Source organism: Anser anser (assembly GCF_964211835.1).
Source record: "Anser anser genome assembly, chromosome: 6".
NCBI classification, from domain to species: domain Eukaryota; kingdom Metazoa; phylum Chordata; class Aves; order Anseriformes; family Anatidae; genus Anser; species Anser anser.
The window spans coordinates 17,189,996-17,209,878 of NC_139726.1; the positions used below are offsets into that span (position 1 = coordinate 17,189,996).

At 46.4% G+C, this 19,883-nt stretch overlaps 1 protein-coding gene across 3 annotated transcripts in view; it reads left to right on the forward strand.

The window, feature by feature from the left end:
- The window catches only part of LOC310901349 (unconventional myosin-X-like), an 85,752-nt gene that overhangs the window by 10,848 nt on the left and 55,021 nt on the right, over positions 1-19,883 (forward strand). For 2 of the 3 annotated variants that reach the window (XM_083840699.1, XM_083840698.1), the window contains 10 exons: positions 1,514-1,612; positions 5,804-5,962; positions 10,044-10,231; positions 10,472-10,606; positions 13,196-13,320; positions 14,357-14,370; positions 15,009-15,093; positions 16,762-16,865; positions 17,625-17,754; positions 18,605-18,723. In XM_083840699.1, the coding sequence (XP_083696825.1) occupies positions 1,514-1,612; positions 5,804-5,962; positions 10,044-10,231; positions 10,472-10,606; positions 13,196-13,320; positions 14,357-14,370; positions 15,009-15,093; positions 16,762-16,865; positions 17,625-17,754; positions 18,605-18,723 (1,158 nt within the window). Of the gene's footprint in view, positions 1-1,513; positions 1,613-5,803; positions 5,963-10,043; positions 10,232-10,471; positions 10,607-13,195; positions 13,321-14,356; positions 14,371-15,008; positions 15,094-16,761; positions 16,866-17,624; positions 17,755-18,604; positions 18,724-19,883 lie in introns of those variants that run through there. The other variant, XM_083840700.1, reaches the window with a different exon arrangement.

The window sequence follows — 19,883 nt, forward strand, 5'->3', positions numbered from 1 at the left end:
CGGGATGTTCTTAATATTCCTGAACAGTTCAGCACTTTGGCTTTTTCTGAATACCTAGCTAAGCAGAGTTTGATTTCTGTGGGAAGACAGAACACATTGGTTTGCAATAACTGAAGAGCAGTTTGATGTTGTGCCTAATTCTGCATAATGCAGACTGTGTCTGGTGGGGCAGCTTGTTCTTCTTGCATTTTATCTCTTTTTTCTAGATGCTGACTGGCTGCATACTTGCACAACACATCTTGGGCATGATTCTGGTGAAAGCTCCATCAAAAAAGCTAAAATAATTTTGGTCTTCGTGACCTTTTTATTACCTAGCCCAAATAAACATGTAAAGTTTAAGATCATCTGCATGGTGACAGAGGTGTCTTGGTGTGGCCACAGGGCAGTGATGACTACTAGGAGGCCACAGATCAGCTGCCTTGGCTGTGTTTCTATGTAACCAGAAAGTTTTCAAACGAAACTCACACACTGCTTCCTATTTGTCAGTTGGCACCCATTAAAGTTGCATTTTGGGCCCCTTTTTTCCATTGTACTATCTAAGGACTTCTTATCCACAAGCCTAGTTTCTAATACTTTTTTTAGCAGTAATTCTTAAATCTATTTCATGACTTAAGATCCATGCAATTCATACAGCTTTGCCTTTGCAACAGCCGCTGCAGATGTGATTTACATTTGGTATGGTGATCCCCAGACTTTGATCTCTGCTCACATCCTGACACCTTCCCCTGAACCTTTCCCTCCGCCCAGGTTTTCGCAGCAAAGCCATTCACCCATCCTTTCCTGTGACACAGCCTGGCTTTGTGTATTGAGGTCTTGAAACACAAGGCTGAGAATCAACTTCGACTGGACATATATGCGTGTTACCAGAAGTGTGCCGTTGTGCTCAGGGTTGTCTGGGGAGACACTGAGCAATTTAAGATATTGTAGTGCGTGTGTGAGTCTGTATACATCGCATGTACATCAGTGTATATATACATCAGAAAAACACGCAAATCATGTCACTTACCCAAGGAAACTCTTGCAAGAGACGAAAGCAGAAAGCTCTGTGAAATCTGCTTAGCTTTGGCTGATGGTTTCTGAGAGCATTTTGACCTATAGTGACGTGTGGGTGTATGAAATTGTAAACAGGCTTTATTTACATTTTCTATTATTATTATAGCATGACTTTTGATGACTTGCTATTCTAAGTTGAAAAATGTTTAGACAGTCTAACCCACTATTTTGTGTTTGTATCTTTCCGTTACTTTCTATAAAAACTGATGTTTTCTTATGTTGGTTTCTTCACGAAGCTCATTAAAGCTGATTTTTGTTCCTCTCATGTTATATTAAAGAAGTTCAAACTAGTTTCCCTGAAAACTTAAGTAGAACTCACTTAAAACTTGTAAGCAGCTGCAGTTAGGAAGTAGCCTTAGAACACTGCATCTTCCTCCAGCTTTCCTTGAGTGTTCACACCCCACGTGCAGACCTCTCAGGCTCCAGTTCTTTCTAATGGGAGTTTTTTTGATTTTCGCAGGGTGCCAGGGTATGGCTGCGGGAGCAGGACCAGCTGCAGCCATGCACTGTTGGCTCATGTGCCGATGGAAACGTGCTCTTCACCTCAGATTATGGCATGGTAAGTGGAGGTTTGCATGAGGCTGTAGCCTACGCCAAGTTGCAAGATGGAGTTCAGGATCTTGCATATTTATGTTAAAAGGAAATGTATCAGTTCAAGTGCTGCCACTGTCTGAAAAGTATCCCAACTCTATTATAAACCATGCCAAAGGTCTAACTAAGGTTAGAAAGAAGATTGGTCTCCCTTTCTTCTCTTCATTTGTCTGCTCACCTCACTTTGCATGGCTGTTCTTGTGCCATCTCTGACGAAGCTGCATTAACGGTACCACCATATTGGCAAAAGGCTCCTAGGAAGGATGGAGCCCCACCAGGTAATCAGCCCTTCTTGCCAGGATGCAGTTCTTCCAAGCCACGCGGCCGTAAGGGCTGTTCTGTTCAGCTCTGCCTGCTCTCCGCCAGCAATGGGGAACAAACCTCTTCCCTGCCCTATTTCCAGCCCTGTGCTCCTTGCAATTCCCTGGTGTGCCTGCTGCAGTGCTCGTGGAGTTATGTTGGTAGGAAGTGACCTCTGGGGACTGTCCAAATCCTCAGTGAGTCAGCTCGGCTTGCTAACCCTGGGAAAACTATTAACTGCCATCACTGAGGGTTTTTTCTGAGTCAAATTTGGCTGTGCGCTTTATGGCTTATTCAGGAAAAAGCACATGGTGGTGGCTCTGGGGCTTTCTCTAGTCAGTGCCCTCCACAACAGCTGTCCTGTGTGCTTCCCTTGCCTTGCTTCTTCATTGCTTGTTGCTTGGCAGCTGTAGGAGGGATCGTCTGTTTTATCCCTGGTGAAAACTCAGATGAAAACATCTTCATTTGGGTTTGGACTGGATGACCCAGTTGATCTCTAAATCTAGTGTCCTCGTGCTTGCTCTGGCCCAGCTTCCCTGCGGCTCTGAGGTAAGATGTCCAGTCTTACACTTCAGGGCTTTTGCCATTTGTTTTTGTTTCTTTAAAAACTTCTCAAGCAACAAATCCATCAGAAATGTGACTTCCTGGAAGGAAAGGAGGAGCTGGCGCTTTATGAAACACAAGAGATTGGAAACCGCATTCGAGACAGACCAGCCCAAAGTGTTATGAATAAACATAACAGATGCTGGGTGGGAGCTTTGCTTGTGTGCTCAGGGTCACACTAATGGGTGAACTTGGGGTTGAGGAGGAAAACTTCATTACTGGGGAGAAAGCAGAAATCTTTGGCTGTGTTGTGAAGTACCTGTGTGGTATTTGATGGCTTGTTTGCACTTAGAAGACTAAAAGATATTTTTCTTCCCAAATTTAAAAAAAACCTGCTTGCTAATACCTATAATTTTCCCTTTAAACATTATCTGTTCTTGGAAAAGGGGGATTCCAGAGGCAGCTCTGCTGCGAGATCGGTTTGTCTGTGCTTTCTCACTTGCTTCAGGGAAAATCAGCCAGGGGAACCAGCTCAGTAATGCAAACCACTGAAGCCAGCCCTGGCTTACCATACCTGAGGCAGGATAGTGCCGAGCCCTCTGAACTGTGCTCCAGGCTGATGGAGGAGTCCAGAACTGAGTGGGGGAGTAGCGAAGGCCTCTTTCCTGGCGTGGCTGGAGGTGGGAAAGGGCCTGGCTGGCCAGAGTCAGTGCAGCACCCTGCAAGCTCTAAGGGTGGAGAGTCATCGTGTCTGGGTCACGTCTGTGCCTTTGAAACGTCAGAGCTCCTCTCAGGGAAAACCCCTTTGGCACGACAGTGGGCAGAACAAAAAAACACGTCTCCTGTCTCCAGGACCCTGGATGATCCCTGGTGATATGGAGACAGGAAAAGTGTCCACCCTGGAAGCCAGAGGACAGGCTAAAAGTCAGCCCTCTCCCAGTGCTAGGGAAGACCTGAAAGCTCTTCCCCGTGCCACATGCCTCTGACAGGCATGGGGAACACTCCCCCCCCCCATATCCCAGTGGGGCTGGAGGACCCAGTTTCCACCTGAGGAAGGGTGAGCTGCTAGTACCGCAGTGATGGGCAAGGGTATCGGTGAACTTCCCCAGCCTTGGGGAGAGACAGGTGACATCTTGGACTCAGTTAGGGTGTCAATGTAGCATCAGTCTGCTCCTCCAGGGAATAATTTCACCTATGCAGTGTTTCTGTCCAGAGGGTACCAGAGGTAATGAACGCTCCTCTCGCTGTGGCTTTGCTACAGTCCTGCCAGAGTACCTGTGTAACTGTGGGTCTTGGACCAGATTCTTCTTTAGGGAGGGATGATGTACAACCACAATCAAGAGTCTCAAGACAGGGTTAATAGATGATGATCTAGTCCTGACTAATCATTTAGCCTTGTATTCAGGGCCGTGTTACTCTTCAGGGTCCCATTTTCTCCTTTTTTTCTACAGGAGGAAGTAAACAAGCTCTGACCCATCACACAATTATTGTTCAGGCATAGCAGCCTCTTGGCACAGGTGCTGCCAAACGTCTGCTATCTTTTGAGACACTTGTGCACTCAGCTTTTTCCCTAGACATTTTTTTATTGTTTCTTGTCTGGCCCAAATAGCCACAAGTGCTGACAGTGTGGTGGTAAATGGGTAATTGCCAGGCAGATCACATCATACCGTTTTGGACTTGTCCCCTTCCAAAATCAGTCCGAGTCAGCAGAGAGAAGAGAGGTGGGCAGGTTTGCTGCCTCATGGTCTGAAAGTGCTGTAGTGGTTTTGCTCAAGACATACCTTTGTAGCTTGTGCTGTCCCCCAGATTTCTCTGTCCGACTCTCCCAACCTGCTCCCCTATTTCTCCCATGGAAGCGTATGCAGTGTCTGCTCCAAAGACAAAGATCCTGCAGCAGGTTATCCCCCTCCTGCTCCATCAGCGGTGTGGGTAGGGGCTGGAGGGGGCACTGGCTGGCGCCTGCATGGTGCTGCTGCCGTGAGCTCCCTGCCGCAGCTCCAGCTCTGGCGAGGTGGCTGGGAGGGGGCAGGGTGACCTGATTCTGTCTGCAGCTTCCAGCTGCCGGGCTGGCCTCTTCTTAGCAGCTACAGCAGCCCGAGGACTGCAAGGGAGCAGGCAGGAGAAAGCACTGAGATCCATGCTATACACCGAGGGCTCGCTCTCTGTGGGGTCCGTCAGGTCCTTTGGTGGCACCTGGTGAGCTGACAAGCAGGGATGAAGAAGAAGTAGAGACCGGCGCCTCGGAAGGGAAAGAAAAGCCCAAGTTACTTTGGAAAGGCTACTGCGGGCTGGTTTGCTCTCCTCCAGGCTGCCCGTGTGAAGTGTCCCATCTGCACAGCTTGGGTCTGGCTATCTAGCACAGCCTGGGAGGATGGGTGGGAGATGGCACACGGTTGAATCCAAGAGTGGGAAGCAACTGAAATAGCATTGTGAAATGCCAGCATCGTGCCTGAGGAGGAGGAAAGGAGGGCTGGGATGTGGCTATGGTGGAGGGGAACGGCAATGTAATCTCAGCTGTGTGAACGGGTGTGAAGATGACCCGATAGCTGAAGAGTGGGTTATTGAGGAGGAGGAAGCTCTAGCAGGAAGAAGGTTGCAGCAATGAGGCAGGAACATTGCAACTCTGTTGACAGAGGAGAAGGCACTTCCCAGAGCAGTGACAGAAGTTAATAGATGTCATTGTACAAGCACTTTGAAAGCCACATCACGTATGTCCATGCCAGCATGCACACAGGATGTCACTCCTTTGGCTTCTCAGCTGCTTTGCCCGCTTTCCTTTGCCCTCAACACAAAAACCTCTCCCTCTCTCAGACACTGTTTACTCCAAGGCCAAACCTGGAATGTGAATGAGCGTTGCCTAGACCATGCTACAGACAGAGACGTGATCGCCCTGTGCTTCTTTGAAAGACCATTCTTGGTCTCCTGGGAGCAGCTGCCACCATTGCTCACAGGCATGAGCACAGCGTGTGCTACGTGCCTAGCCTGGTGCACCTGGTGGTGCCCTGCTCCTGCTAAGGGGGCTTCAGTAGGAATCAGGTAGCCCTGTATTGGTCTGTTCCTGGCAGTACTGAAGGTGAGAGAACAACTCTGTAGCAAAGGAAGGGTGTGTGCTTTATGGGTTCTGGCCAAGGAGCTCAAATAGGTAGGAACAGGAATAGAGGAACTACTATACAAATAGGGAACGGATCCATGCCTTATTCATTTCCTTTTCCAGTGCTGAAGGATAAAGCTGTGGAAAAGCACTTGTTTCTGGTAGGAAATCAAACTGTATGGCCAGGTGGCATGCTCTTATTTGTCCTTCTCCCCATTCCTCCAGGTGTTCCAGTGCCCCAAGGCCTCCCTTTCCAGAGAAAAGGTCTTGCCAATGCACCAGACCAGCATCGATGGGGTAGAAGACATGTCCATGCTGGGAGATCTGCACGAAGCTGCCATCCTGCTTAACCTGCACCAGCGCTACCAGCAGGGTAACATCTATGTAAGTGCTCGACTGGGCCACATCCCTTCAGGCTGACGATTTTTGTTTACCTTTGGGGCTGGCACTTTTCATGGGAAACACTGATTTTAGCATTGTTTCCTGAGCATTGTTTCGTGTGGTTAAAAGGGGAGATTTTTTCTGCTTTGTGCCTTGCCAGCTCCATCAGCCCTATGAGATCCTACCCCTACCAGAGACGCCTCTTTGCATATCTAGAAGAACTTTCCAAACATGAACACAAATCCTAGAACCTCTAGGATCTGTGGTAGTTGTGCAGCTCTGTATCCTCCATGAACATCCGTGTTTTACCAGCTGGTGTTCATGTTCCCCAGATTCCCCGTTGTTGCAGTTCAGAGTTTATAGATGGCCAAGTAGACTGAAAAGTGCAGTGCACACAGGGTGTTGTTGAGATACCCTCCTGATTTGGACAAAGAGCTCAACTAAACTAGGAAAGCAAACCGGTTGCCTACTTCTGCTTGTACAAGCAGTTCTGTCTTTATTAGGTGCTCTGCTCTCCTTGCACAGCTGAATACCCAACGCATGTCCTGATTCCCTCTTGGGCCCTCAGGAAGGAGATAAGTGGCAGGAGAGGGATGCGTGAGGGAAAGCACACTGGGCGTGAGGCTGCTGGGATGGCAGCGTGCTCTGGCGAGGCTTGGAGAGGACAAGGAGGAAATATTGTGAAGACTGCCTTGGCCTTCTTTACCCTTATCTTGCCTGTCCGTCCTGTATGTGTACCCAGAGTTTTTCAGATGATGACAGGAAAAATGTAAATCTGTGTTGCGTAGCAACTGTTACTAGGGCAACCGAACCCTATGCACCTGTATTCCAGGAAATGATCAATAAAGTGACCCGGTTTCTGAAACATCTCCCGCAGTGGGATGTGGAGGATGCTGCGCATCCTTTCTGGTTTCTGCAGACCCCTGCCTGTTGTCTCTCAGCACAGCCCCCATGTGCACACACTGTTTGGGCAGCCCTTGGCCTTGCTGCCCTGCCTGACCAGTGCTTGACACCCGCAGTGTGTCTGTGCAGCTCTTTGCCAGTGAACAGTCCCCTTTTTGGGTGTCCATCTCCCGTTTGCTCTCCCTCACGCTTTGCAACGTGAGGCAGGGCTGTCTCCTCAGTCAGTGCCCCGTGCCAGAAATGCCACGCCACGTGCTCTGTGACCGTGTCACAGGACCCTCTCTCCGTAAGCCTCTGGCGCTGGTCTGTCACTCCTGCTCCTCTTCCAGCTCCGTGCCTCCACCAGCCGTGTGTAAAGGGGTTAACGTTCAGGTGTCGTGTCATTTTTCACCTGCGCCTAGTGTATGCATCTCAGCTGCGTGCCTCAGATCTGAGTGTCCGGGAGGTTTACGAAGGGCCCTGACTTCTGGAACACCTCAGTGAAGGACTGCGAGCCCCTCCTGTAGTGGGGCTGTATCTGGTGTATGGCTGTGCACTGCCCGACCTGGCGGGCACCAGACCTGACACGTGTGATGCATTTCTGCAGTGCAGACGTTAACGCTACAGCTACCCCATCACTAGCTGTTAGTTTTGCCATAGCGCTGCTGCGTGCGGTTTTCAGCTAAGCATGAGAATGTCAGCTGTAGTGCCACCTAATGATTTGCAGTGATCCGCCAATACCAGAAATGAATGTCTGAGTTTATTTAATACCACCTTAACAGACTCAACAGATTGAATGTAGTAGGCTAAGGCTGCAGGTAAAGCTGTACTGAGTGGAGTTATGCCCATCAGTCAGGGCCAAAAATATTTCGAAGGAAATCACAGAGATCAGAAAAAGCTGAGAAATATCATCATTTTCTGGAAAACAAAAGCACTGAATGAATGGGTAACCTGGAAACACCAGTATTAAAATAATATTAATAAATTATTAATAATAATAGTAATTAGGGCAATGATAATATTAATTAATTAGGGTAATAATAATTATCAGAGGATGTCAAATTGATATCTTTTGTTTTCCAAAGATTTTTTTTTTCGGGCTCTACCAAGCTGTTTCAGAAAATTATGTGAGCACAGCAACAGCCTGCAGCATTTAGCAATTCCTGCATTTCCCGAATCCTTTAATAAAAGTATACCCAACATAATGTGAGTGATGTATAAATGAGCCAGGAGCTGGACCATCACATTTTTTGCTGTTTCTAGCTCTGCCATGTCTAGCCACCCTTGTAGGACCTGAGAAGTAGACATGCCAAACATGGCATGTCCTGCTCTGCAGAGGTGTCTGGGGAAGATCACTCCTTGCTAATACAGTGGCCAGTATGTATCTGGTTGATGCACAAATGCTACTGCTGTTATAAATTGTGAACAGAAGCAATCTGTAAGGGGCTTCAGGTGATGAAGAGTGCAACTGGGAAATGGAAAAGTTTCCTAGAAACACCTTTGAGAGATGGCTGCAGTGGTAGTTCTGGGAAGGGTTGTGGCAGGAGCTCTGTTCCATGGGAGAGATGAAAATAGAGTGGGAAGTGCAGAATAACACATATGAGAGGAAAAAGCTCTGTGAAGATTTGGGAGAAGAGTTAGGATGGATTTCTGGACATCTCTGTTATCCAGTCTCCACACAGTATCTGTTGCTCAGCTGGTTGTACGGTGCTCTTTCCTAATCCATTTTCTCTTTCTCAGTGCTTTCCCATTTCCTCCCACTTTTCTTGCAAAGATCATCTGCTTGCTTACTGCTTCTATTGCCAATTAATTTTATTTCTGCCTACAAAGTTCCATATAAGACGATCTTCAAGACTTGTTCCATGCTAGTCTGCTCATACGGGTACTGCTGATAACGCAATTAGGCCTAGGTGCTGTTTTTTCCCTGATGATCTGTGATCGCTGCTTTAATAAATGACTCATATAGTTTGGTGACTACAGCATCTTATCAGTCTGGCTTCTGGCTTCGGAGCGTAGCATTGCAGTATGTCCCCAGATTTCATTTGGCAGGGAGAATGCATGTGTCTTTCTCGACACCAAGTGTTTCATTTACAGCTTATCCAGTGGATGCGTGCAAATCCTTATATCCATATGTGGTGACTGATAGTTCATGTTTTGGACATAACGCTAGATCTTGCCCCTGGCCACAAGGCTTTTTACCTAATGCAGCTCTCTAAGGGTTACCTGTGACACCTCTGCTGAGGATGGGTGTCCCTGGAGCAGAGCAGCCCAAGGTGTGGGAGCCCTGTGAAGGATGCCACCACACCAGCATCGGCATTTAAGCTGGACTTTAACCATATTACAAATTCGTTGTTAAGGAGAGAGGTGGCACCATTGCTCTGAACTGCAGCTCTGAGAATAACTGGATTTGAGCTGGTTGGCTGCACTGAAAAAAACATGCCCTAAAAAGCTGAATTAATTTCCTTCTGACTTCACAAAAGAAAATGTTTGAAATTAGATACTAGGCTTCGGGTATTTAATTTTAAACCTTGTAAACTCTTCTTAAACTGGGAGATTTTCAAAAGAAATATTTTCAAAATAAAGTGTTTAGAAAATGTAACAGTGTTTTTGTCCTGAAATCCTTGAGCTTCAGCTGTCAATTTTGATTTGGCTTTACCACTTGATTTAAGCTGCTCCAAACAGTACGTTTCAGCAGATGAATGATACGCTTAAGTGGCTCTTTGCATGTGTGTGTCTCCGTGTCCCCTCCTTGTCCAGGAGCTGCTTGAACCCAGCCAAGCCCCCTCCACTTAGAATCCTGGAGAGGGGCCTTGAAGGTGTCTTCTGACCCCGCTTCAGTCCCGACTGTGCTTTTCAGCTTCAAGCATCATACAAGGTAGCTGGGTATGAAGATGGCTTCATGTTTTTGAATTGTTTAAGCATAATTTAGCAAAGACAACGGACTAAGAACATTTTATTGTCAAACAGTGAAACTCAAACCACCCCATCCATACCCAGTCCCAGTGATCCAGTGATGCAGCCCCTGCACTGGGGTTTGACATTTTTTGCCAAACTGGGGAGCTCTCTGCTGAAGCCCAGTTTCCTCATTTCCTCCCTTCACCATGAGTTGTTTCAGGACGAGGTTTGTTGTCTTTTTTTTTTCCTTTTTTTTTTTTTTTTCTGGAGCTTTATTTCTTTGCTGTGTTTTGTTTTCTCCCCTTAGACAAACATTGGCTCCATCCTGGCATCAGTAAATCCTTACAAGCCCATCCCTGGTCTGTACAGTGTGGATGCCATAGACCTGTACAGACAGCACCGCCTGGGTGAGCTGCCTCCCCATATCTTCGCCACCGCTAACGAGTGCTACTGCTGCTTGTGGAAGCGCCATGACAGCCAGTGTGTTCTGATAAGGTCAGAAACGGGAGAACCAGCTACTCCCTGACTGCATGACATGCCTTGCTCTCGCTACTCCATTTGCTATGACTTTTGCCTAAATACCTGCACCACCCTACTCTTTGCCTCTCCCCTGCCTGCTGCAGAGGCCATGCTGTATGTTTATTCCTGGAGATCACCTCTCTGCCGTGGGTGGGATGGCTGTTAGCTCAGTCTGCCCTGGAGCTGTGAGTGGAACATATGTCTTTTCCTCAACAGCGGAGAAAGTGGAGCCGGAAAGACTGAGAGCACCAAGCTGCTGCTGAAGTTCCTGTCAGCCATGAGCCAGACCTCCCTTGGGGCCCCAGCCTCTGAGAAGAGCACGCACGTGGAAGAAGCCATCCTGGAGAGCAGGTGTGCTTCACCTCCATACCGTGGGTCTCCACAGCTGCCTGTGTGCAGGCCACTGCCTTCTGGATGTGTTTGCATTTGGGCTGCTTGAGCCTGAGCGCGGGTTGGGTCGAATGTGGGCTGGGATGCTCGTGCAGCTAAATGGAGGTGCGTCAGGGAGGTGTGGAGGTTGTGGTCTCGCTGGGATGTCACCAACTGGTTGCTATCTCAGATATCCTTGAATTAGGCTTCTTCCAATAACAGTGTGGGGTGTGTGTGGCAGCTAGCGAATTAATACTCCAGCCAGAGCTAAGATTTCTTCATCCTTCAGTAGTAACTCCCCTGCCATGCCCACCCTCAACCTTGCCGTTGAGTCACGGCGCTGCCCTCAACCCAGGTCTCAGGCCCACGTCTCTGTGGCACATCGCCCCGCTATGTGGGTAGCCTCCCTCCCTGCTGCATAGCAGCGTGGTGAATAAAGCTGGAAACCTTTGAACCGTGTGTGTAAAAAAAAGGAAAGGTAGAAAAAAAGCTCTTAAGTGCTATACAGTCACGAGTCAAGACCTGCAAAATCTGCTTTGGGGAGAGTGGCTTAAAAGGCTGAAGCCTGCTTAGCGGTTAAGTGGTAACTTGACTGTAATCCAGAAAGCTTACCTCAGGAGGTGGTTCCCCAGCCTGCAAGACCCCACCGCTGCGAGGTGAATTAGCGCAGGAACTCACGGCCTGTTCTGTGTATGCCTCGTGAGCCATTCCAACACGAGTGTGGAGGACTGATTTGGCACCTTCTCCCTGAGGACGAGAAGGCAGAGGCCCGTCCCAGGACGGCTACCACTCCTCACAACCCCACCTAGTCCCGTGGTGGTTCAGCTCCTCCTTGCAGCTGCCGCCGGCCTCCAACATCCACCTGCCTCCTTCCTCCCCATGCCCCAAAAGGCTTCTGCATCCATACACTGAGCCCACGGCCAAACTAAACTATAAAGATACTTCCTTGTGTTTTGCTTGTCTAATTTAGCATGATTTAGAGCTGTAAAGATTGGCTGGCTGGTTACTGCACTCTCACGGCAACTGTGGGGTTCGTATAACCCTGTCCTCCTTTCTTCTGGTTGTCCCCATTAGTTTCTGTTGATTTGTGGTGTTGGTGAGCACAGCGGGATGTTCCTGTGCAATACCAATATTTACATACTTGTTCCAGAGGCACGGGTCTTGGATTTCAAATTCTCCAGGGCAAGGAACTTGCCTCCTCCTGATCCATGCCTACAGATTTCCGTGACTGGATTTTCTATGGTTGCAATATATCATAAGAAAGAAATTTCATGTCTATGTTTTTGTTTGTTTAAAGTGTTTGGGAGAAATTATGAAAATACTGCTTGAAGTTTCTTAAAGGTTGTTGGTCCTTTCCCATAACCACATTTCTCATGCAGCTAACGCTTGCAAAGCGTGAAACTTTCAGCATTTTTTGTGGTACCTATAGTTGTAATTACTTGTTGTGTTATAATCTGTTATAATTATTACATTTTGAACAATGCTGTACCTATCCCTCTCTTTAAGTGGAACCACACAGTAGATAGATGGAGACATTTAAAAAGCCAGTCTTTCTCAGGGTAACAACTGCAGTCATTTTTGTTAAAAATTGTGTATGTTTTAGAATTTAGTATGACCACATACAGGCCATGCTTGTAGCATCTCCCAGACTCCTTGCTTGTCAGGCCTTCAGGTTATTTTAGAATTGGCTAAATTTCAAACATGAATATTTTAATCCTGCATTTGATGTGTCAGTTTGAATGGTATTAGGCTTTTTCCCTGGTGCTGCTCTGTGGAGTAAGAACCAAACTGCATTTTAACTCACCATTTTCCATTTGTATGCTACCTACCGAAGACTGGAAGGTGACCAAGAGACAAAGTTTTTCAGCTCATCACCATTTTTTTTTCCCTGCAACTTCTTTTTTTTCCTCTCTTAGAATGAAGTTTTCAAATATATGATGTGTATATATTCCCTCTGCTTGGAAATCATGTGGCTTGTAACCTAACCAAGTTTTAAGTAACAAGAAAGAAGTTTGTGTTCCAGTACCAGACAAATCAGTTTAGTACTATGTTTGTTTGGTAGTTTGAAAATGTTTATTTGCAATTTTAAGAGATGGCTTAGATTGTCTTCTCTTACAGAGAAGGAAGCAGAAACAAAAAAAGTATGTGCTTTAAAGCTACAGAGTACTTGCCTTAAATGATGTTTCTGAAAATCCTGAAAAAAATACAAGCCTATTTCATGGGATGCTGCTGTGTTAAGCACACAACCTGACAGGGTTTTGCCACCTTTCGTTTTCGAATCTGCTTTTGTGGGGAATGCCCTAGACAGCATGAACACCAGCTGCCCACACTGATCAGGGACTGATTTAATTAGCTCCAATCCCAAAGGTTTAAAATTTGTCTAGCAGTGTGTTAAATTGCTTTTGCCATCCTTCCTTGCCCTTGAGCTCTTCCTGCTTGTCCAGTCTGATGCTGCAACAAATTAATCTCACGTGGCAGTGCATGCTGTGCAAATGGCAAAAGGCCGGGCACGGGCTTTGTTGTAATGGTATCGCGTCACCAGTCATGTCTTCATTGCCTTGTTCCTTGCAGCCCTATTCTGGAGGCCTTTGGAAACGCCAAGACAGTTTATAACAACAACTCCAGCCGCTTTGGCAAGTTCATCCAGCTGCACTTCTCTCAACACGGACACATCCAGGGAGGACGAGTAACTGACTGTATCCTTTTCTTCAGTGGACCACACGGTTGGAGTGAGTGAACATGAGGGGAGGAACTCAGGGTGGGTCAGGAAATCCCACAGCACCATTACTCAAAGTCAGTTTATGAATGTGGGTAAATCTGCAACCTAAAGGGGAAAGATGTGTTTGTTTTGTGGCTGTGGCTCCTAACTCTGGAAAATCCTTGTTTATGCAATAGGTGGGAACATAGTTTTCCTTTTAACTTACACAGGCACAACACTTGATACTTAAATCCCTACAATTTGCTGCCTAGGAAGATCCTTCATGTATACTGCACCCTGTTTTTCCCAGAAGATCATTCCCTATGTTAGATCTGCCAATGAACTCATGATTTAGGAAAGTGAAACCCAAGCCAAGAGCCAGTATATCCTGCACAATATTTGGATGCAAAGGACAACAGGAATTCAGAGGGCCAATTACAGCTCCTTGTTTTGGGCCACCCATCTCCAGTGGACCTTGAAACCCTAATCAAGGACAAGAAAGAGTCAAATTATGTTGTGCTATGACCACTTTCTTCCTTGTTTGCCCGTCTACCCCTCTCCCAAAGGCTGTGACACATCTTTTGTCTACATGAGGCAGCTAAATCTGCCCTGGCTACATTTATTGATGTTGATGTTCAAAGCTGCCGATCACTGCAAACCACACCAATTTCCACTGGAGTAGCAGCCAGATGAATTTACTACTGCTGTAAACAACAGGCTGGGATTGTTTGGTCTCTGCTCTTTGTGTTGTCGGTAGATGAAAGATAGCTGTCTCTTGCAGAAGCAATGAGAACTGATGCAAGACTTGCTGTATGAAATATGGACTTTCAGATTAGAGTGCTCTCTCTAATCTCTCTAGGCAGCCCTGATGTGCCTCATCCTTTGTTAGGTTATCCCACCATTGTGCAGGTCCTATGCTCTATCTGACCCTGCCCTTTTAAATGTCTCTTTGCTACATAATACCTTTGTGGACAAGGAATGGGGAGGAGTATTTCTATACCACTTGAATGTTTTCTCCTTAACATGTTGTTCAGATTTACTGGAAAAGGTAGGTGTCACCTCTACTGGCTGCTGGGTGAGCCCTCTCCTAATAGCCCCAGTGGAGCAGTGCCAGCTCTCCTGCTGGATGCTGCTGCCTCCATCCCAGCGATGGAGCACAGACCTTAGCTCTTCAGGTTTTACTACCACAGCTGTCCCAAGTGAGGAAGAGGGTGGTGAAGGAATAGGAGGTTCTGTATTTATTGGAGCCTGTTCTCCAGCCTTTGATAAACACCGGACACTACAGAGAAAATCAAAAAAAAAAAAAAAAGTCTTTACTGAGGGGAGAGCGAGCGAGTACCTGGAAACTCAATTCTGTAGAGAGGCTTATGGGATCACAACTCCAAATGCCATCAACTCTGCTCTGATTTATTTGGACTCAGGAACTCACTGAGGAGCAGGGCCAGAGCTGGCAAGGTGCAGTTTGACCATGAGCACACTCTCTCAGTGAGTTACATGCTTAGATGCACAGCTGCGCCAGACAAGATCTTGATGTACAACTTATTTAGACAGCACCATCACTAAGCTGGAAGAAGCCCCTCTTGTGCATTGGCCATAGAGAATTACCTGCGTCTCAGTCCTCTCTCTGCCTTTGCGACCACAAGTGCAATCTCTTTCCACTGGCTATGCCTGTGTTCTTTGTTTCAGAACAGAGTGGTACACCAGAACCCTGGAGAGAGGAATTACCACATCTTTTATGCTCTGCTGGCTGGCGTGAGCGGGGAGATGAAAGGTAACTTAATTTTCTGGGATAGTGCTCTTTCCTCTCTCCAGTCCAGCGTGTGAAGCCTTGGCAGGTGTAAGTCAATTAGAGCATTGATATTTCGGGTACTTGATACATAACTTTTTCCTGAAGTCTGTACGGTGATTTCATGGAAAACACAGAAAGGGGAGTTGAGAGGAAGAGGCTGAGGATGACAGAAATACTATATGAGAAAAGATGCCTCAGGCACTCTGAAATGGAGGGCAAAGTCTGTGCAAAGTGAAGAGGGGGTATAGAGAGATGAGATAATAGAACTGGCTACAGGCAAAGGAAAGGTGAAGAGTCTTGATTCAGATGCTGAATGGAGCTGTTTGATGAGTTCAAGAGTTGGTCTGACAGGCATGTTTTTGCAACAAACTGTCAGCATAGGTAGTAAGAGAGAGAAGAGACCAGGGGTGCAGTGGCATCACTAGAGTCAAAACACATCTAGTATCTGAACAAAGGGTCTATAGTTCTGTACATGGAGAAGGGAGAGAAGGGTCTGGAGGAGGGCATGTGGGGAAAGCAGCAGGTGCAATCTGTGGAAGAATCCTTTTTCTAGTGCAGCATTCCCTTACAAGCACTTTCAAGAACCTGCCCCTGGCACCACTGAGCACTGATGGTCTGCTGAGGAGGTCAAACAGACAGGCAGGAACATGTTACATCTGCACTCGGGTTTGGGGGGGACAGGGGAATTTCTCAATGCCTTTATTCTATGTGTGCCAGAATAACCAGATGGAAGAATTGGGCCTGACATGGAGTGGAAGGGAATATGGCTTCAGTCCTAGGCAGTTCATGAAGGAATGGCCATGTGGCTCAATTCATACATCCATCTACAGCAAAGGGAAATAGCGGGGCTGTGGGTAGTACCAGATACTCAGGAAAAGCATGCAAAAAACAGTTTTGTTCTTCAGCAGATCTCTGCAGGCCTCTGCTATTCTTCCCCATCTCCCTTTCTAAGCTGGTGTCCCGGACTGCTTCTCTTCCCCCCATCTGTAATGCATTCCTACTTCTTGATCACCCTTTTCTCCTTTCTCCATAGATCTTCTAGTTCTCCCCTGTTCTTTCTGAATTGGGAGATCAAACTTGCAGATAGTGTTCAAGACATGGTTGTGCCAAAGATACATGCAGAGACCTAAATCAGTTTTTATGTTTTGCTCTGTGTTCCTTCTGTGTAGTTTTTAGTAATCAGTTTTTGATTGCTGCTCAGCACTGAGATGTTTACAGAAATCTTACTGTGACTCTCTGAACTGTTTCAAGTGGTAATACCTAATTTAGAGCTCCTTGTATGTGTATATAGTTAAGACTACTTTTCTGTACACTTAACAAGATTGAATTTCATCTTCCCTTTTTTTTGTGGAGTCAGTTCAGGATTGAAAGATTTTTCCACGACTCTGCAGTCAGCTTGGGATTTGATTGTTCTAAATCATTTTGTATAAACAACTGCAAGCTTTGTTACTGCACACCTTCCTCTTCCCCTTCCCAAGTGCATTCACTGTCTAGGTGTGCCTTCTGAGGCATATGAAGTCTGTTCAGATGAACTCCCCCTGTGGTGAATATACCTATTGCTTTCGAGGACTAAGATCATAGAAAGAAAGTGATGAATGCTAAATAAATTGTTGTCTTTCTCTTTCCCTGCATCCTTCTCCTCTGTTGCAGAGAGCCTCTCCCTCTCTGAGCCAGAGACTTACCGTTACTTGAACCAGTCTGGCTGTGTGAGTGATGAGAACCTGAATGACATAGAGATGTTCAGTAAGGTCATGGTGAGTCCTGTTCTAACACCTCTTGAGCTCCTTAGACACAATCTCATGGACTAAGTGTGCTGCAGGGTCTAGATTTCACAGGCAGAATTTATTTGCCCTAAGCCAAAATTTGGTGTTCAACAAGTTTGAAACTCAGCTGTACCCGTTTATGGTAAAAACAAGACTAGACAAATGTTTCTAGTGTACAGAAATGGGAGAGTTTGGGAAACAGTCAAGGTTGAATAATATTTTAGAATGACAGAGCCTTTGGGGAGCATGAACCTCACCCCCACCCCATAATGGTTCTTGAGAGCCCTCTAGGTGGCCTGAACCAGGAAACCTCACAATGACCATTAGAAGGGGAACACTTTGCCCTAAAGGTAGTGTTCTCCAGAAATGTTCTGGTTATATCAGCGGTATAAATGGCATATTCTGCCATTTCACACAGATTTCAAAACACATCCGTAATTTTATGAGAGGTTATGTGTTTAGCAGGATGAATATGCAATTCGTGTTTTGTTTGATAAGTGGTGTGTTATCAGCCTGAGGGTTCTAATAATGTAGGTGAAACAAGATACACAGGGTGAGAAGAGGCAGCTTAAGATTTCAATAGCTCCTGCTTAGATGTGATTTAAAGGAAAGGAATATCTCCTATTCAGCAGCTGTTTCAATTTTAACATGGCATTTATACTTCAGATGAGGAGAGGGCTCGGGGCATGGATGTGGTTGTTGGACTGTGGCTGTACCTACAGCCAACACTGGGTGTATGGTTTTGCATAGACTGCCATGAAGGTGGTGGACTTCAGCACAGAAGAGATCCGAGACATCTTCAAACTTCTTTCTGGCACACTTCATCTGGGAAACGTTGAGTTCATGACAGCTGGCGGGGCCCAGATTACAACAAAAGCAGGTAAATGAGACCCTCGCAACTTGGTCAACCCCACAAAGGCCTGTAAGGCCTACAGCAAAGTAAGGCCTGTAAGGCCTTCACTCCACAGTCCTCTCCCTCTATCCTGGTCAGCAGTGCCTTTGCTAGCAGATTCCCTGTAGTTTAACCCCACAAAAATATTGCCACAGCAGGCATGGCTCTAGAGCACCGGAATGTTTTAGCTGGGCTATGATCCATTTTTTCTCCTGGGTACTCAGGCTGAGTCCACAGTCTCACGGTTTCTCTTTTGCATTGAAAGAGCAGGAAGAGAAAGGAACAGGGAGGAGTTTTAGATAAGGCTGTTAAAAACCCTCCTCTGAAGCATCGCTAGTGTGCACTCTGTTACAGAGGACCAATCTGAGCTGGTCTGGTAAAGTCTGTCTAGACAGACAGAAGTAACAGAAGTAATAACTATATATCACAAATGGTTTAAGTCGCAAGTTAATTTCCTCTCTTCTGGACATCCAAGTTTAGCAATCCCAAGCTCAGGCGGCACTATTGTGCCTTTAGGGAAACATACCTTCCTATTCAATAAATACTTTGCTGGTGCTGAGCTTTACACAGTGTTTTGTTCTTCCTGTTGTCAGCATAAAGGCTGACCTATACAAGAGTCTGTCTGTGGCCCCTAATGGATGCTGATCCTACCTTAGACTGGGTATGTAGGCTTACACCATCAGGTATGCCAAGGGGAATTAAGTAAACAGGATCTTCCTGCTGGAATTTAGTTGCTTGACTTAGAGGAGTCCCTGGGATTTCCACAACGAGCTGCAGAACATGCATCCCTCGCAAGTGGTGGGGACCCATACAGGAGAATGTCCATTTTTCTTACTAGTGCTGAACATTGCCAGTGACCTCCTGGGCTTAGATGCCTTCCAGCTTTCCGAAGTACTGACTCAGAGGTCCATGATTCTGCGTGGGGAAGAGATCAGCTCCCCTCTAACTGTGGAACAGGTGAGTGTCCTACTATATGCTTCTGTCACTTCTACATTTCCAGGCCTTTACCATCCACTCAAGTTTAAGGATCCCTGTTACGTTCCTGCTAAGTGCTCAGCTGTGTCCTCCAGTCTTTTGCCCTTAACAGTAGTTCAGGTCCCAGCATTGCCTCTTCTGCTTTTTAGGCCTCACAGGGCAGGAGGAGTTCATTTGTAAAAGGCAATGCACAATATTGGTTTTAGGTCACCTTCAGTCACCAGGAATTGGCCATGCTCATATTGTGTAGAGGATGCATCAGGTGCTTTGTGGTAATTGCATGTGCGCATGCTTTTACCTTGCAGAACTCCCAGGTTATGCTGCACTTACTGCACTTACTGTAAAAAGCTTTAACACAGTTACCACAAAACATCTGGCAGATGTTAGGTTGTTACCCCAGAGCAGCTTGTTTGTGTATCCACAGGAGCAGAAGAGGACTAAACAGGCTTGTATGTATGCTCATCTCCGAACCTGTACAGCCTGCGGGGGCCAGTCCTACTCATCTGTTGCATTTCTCTGTGGTTCATTACACTGTTGTCCCTACTAACTGTAACTTGTGGTGATGCTGATCACTTGAGGGCACTCTTGGTGTTTTAGGTCCATGCATAGATAACTGTGGAAAATCATCCTATGTCATTAATAAGATGCAAGACACTGGGAAGCAAGGGATAATATAGCTAGGATGGAATAAACATCATGTTATAGGAAAATAAGCAACTCTAATGGAAAGCTTGGGGTGGCATGGACAGCAGAGAGTTATCATGCCAACCCTTACACTAACAGAGGAACCAGTGTTTCCAGGATCCCTCTGACAGACATCAGTCTAACCATTCTTACGGTCTCCCACTGAAGGAGTTTCATGGCCTCTTTAAGTATGCTTGCTCAAGCTACAGTGGAGACTGTAGCTGAAAAGTTATTCTCGGATTTAGATTACCTTTGGCATCCCAGCTATCCACTTTACAAGCTTCAGTTTATGTAAAGTTTTTCACTTGGTATTCTCTTTTCTAAGCTAAACAATCCAATTCCCTCCACTTCCTCATCAGTAATTTTCTAAACCTTTTTTTCCACTGTCCCTGTTTCCACACATCTTTCAAGAAGTGGCATGCACTTCTTGGACATCATATTCAAGCTGAAGTCTCAGT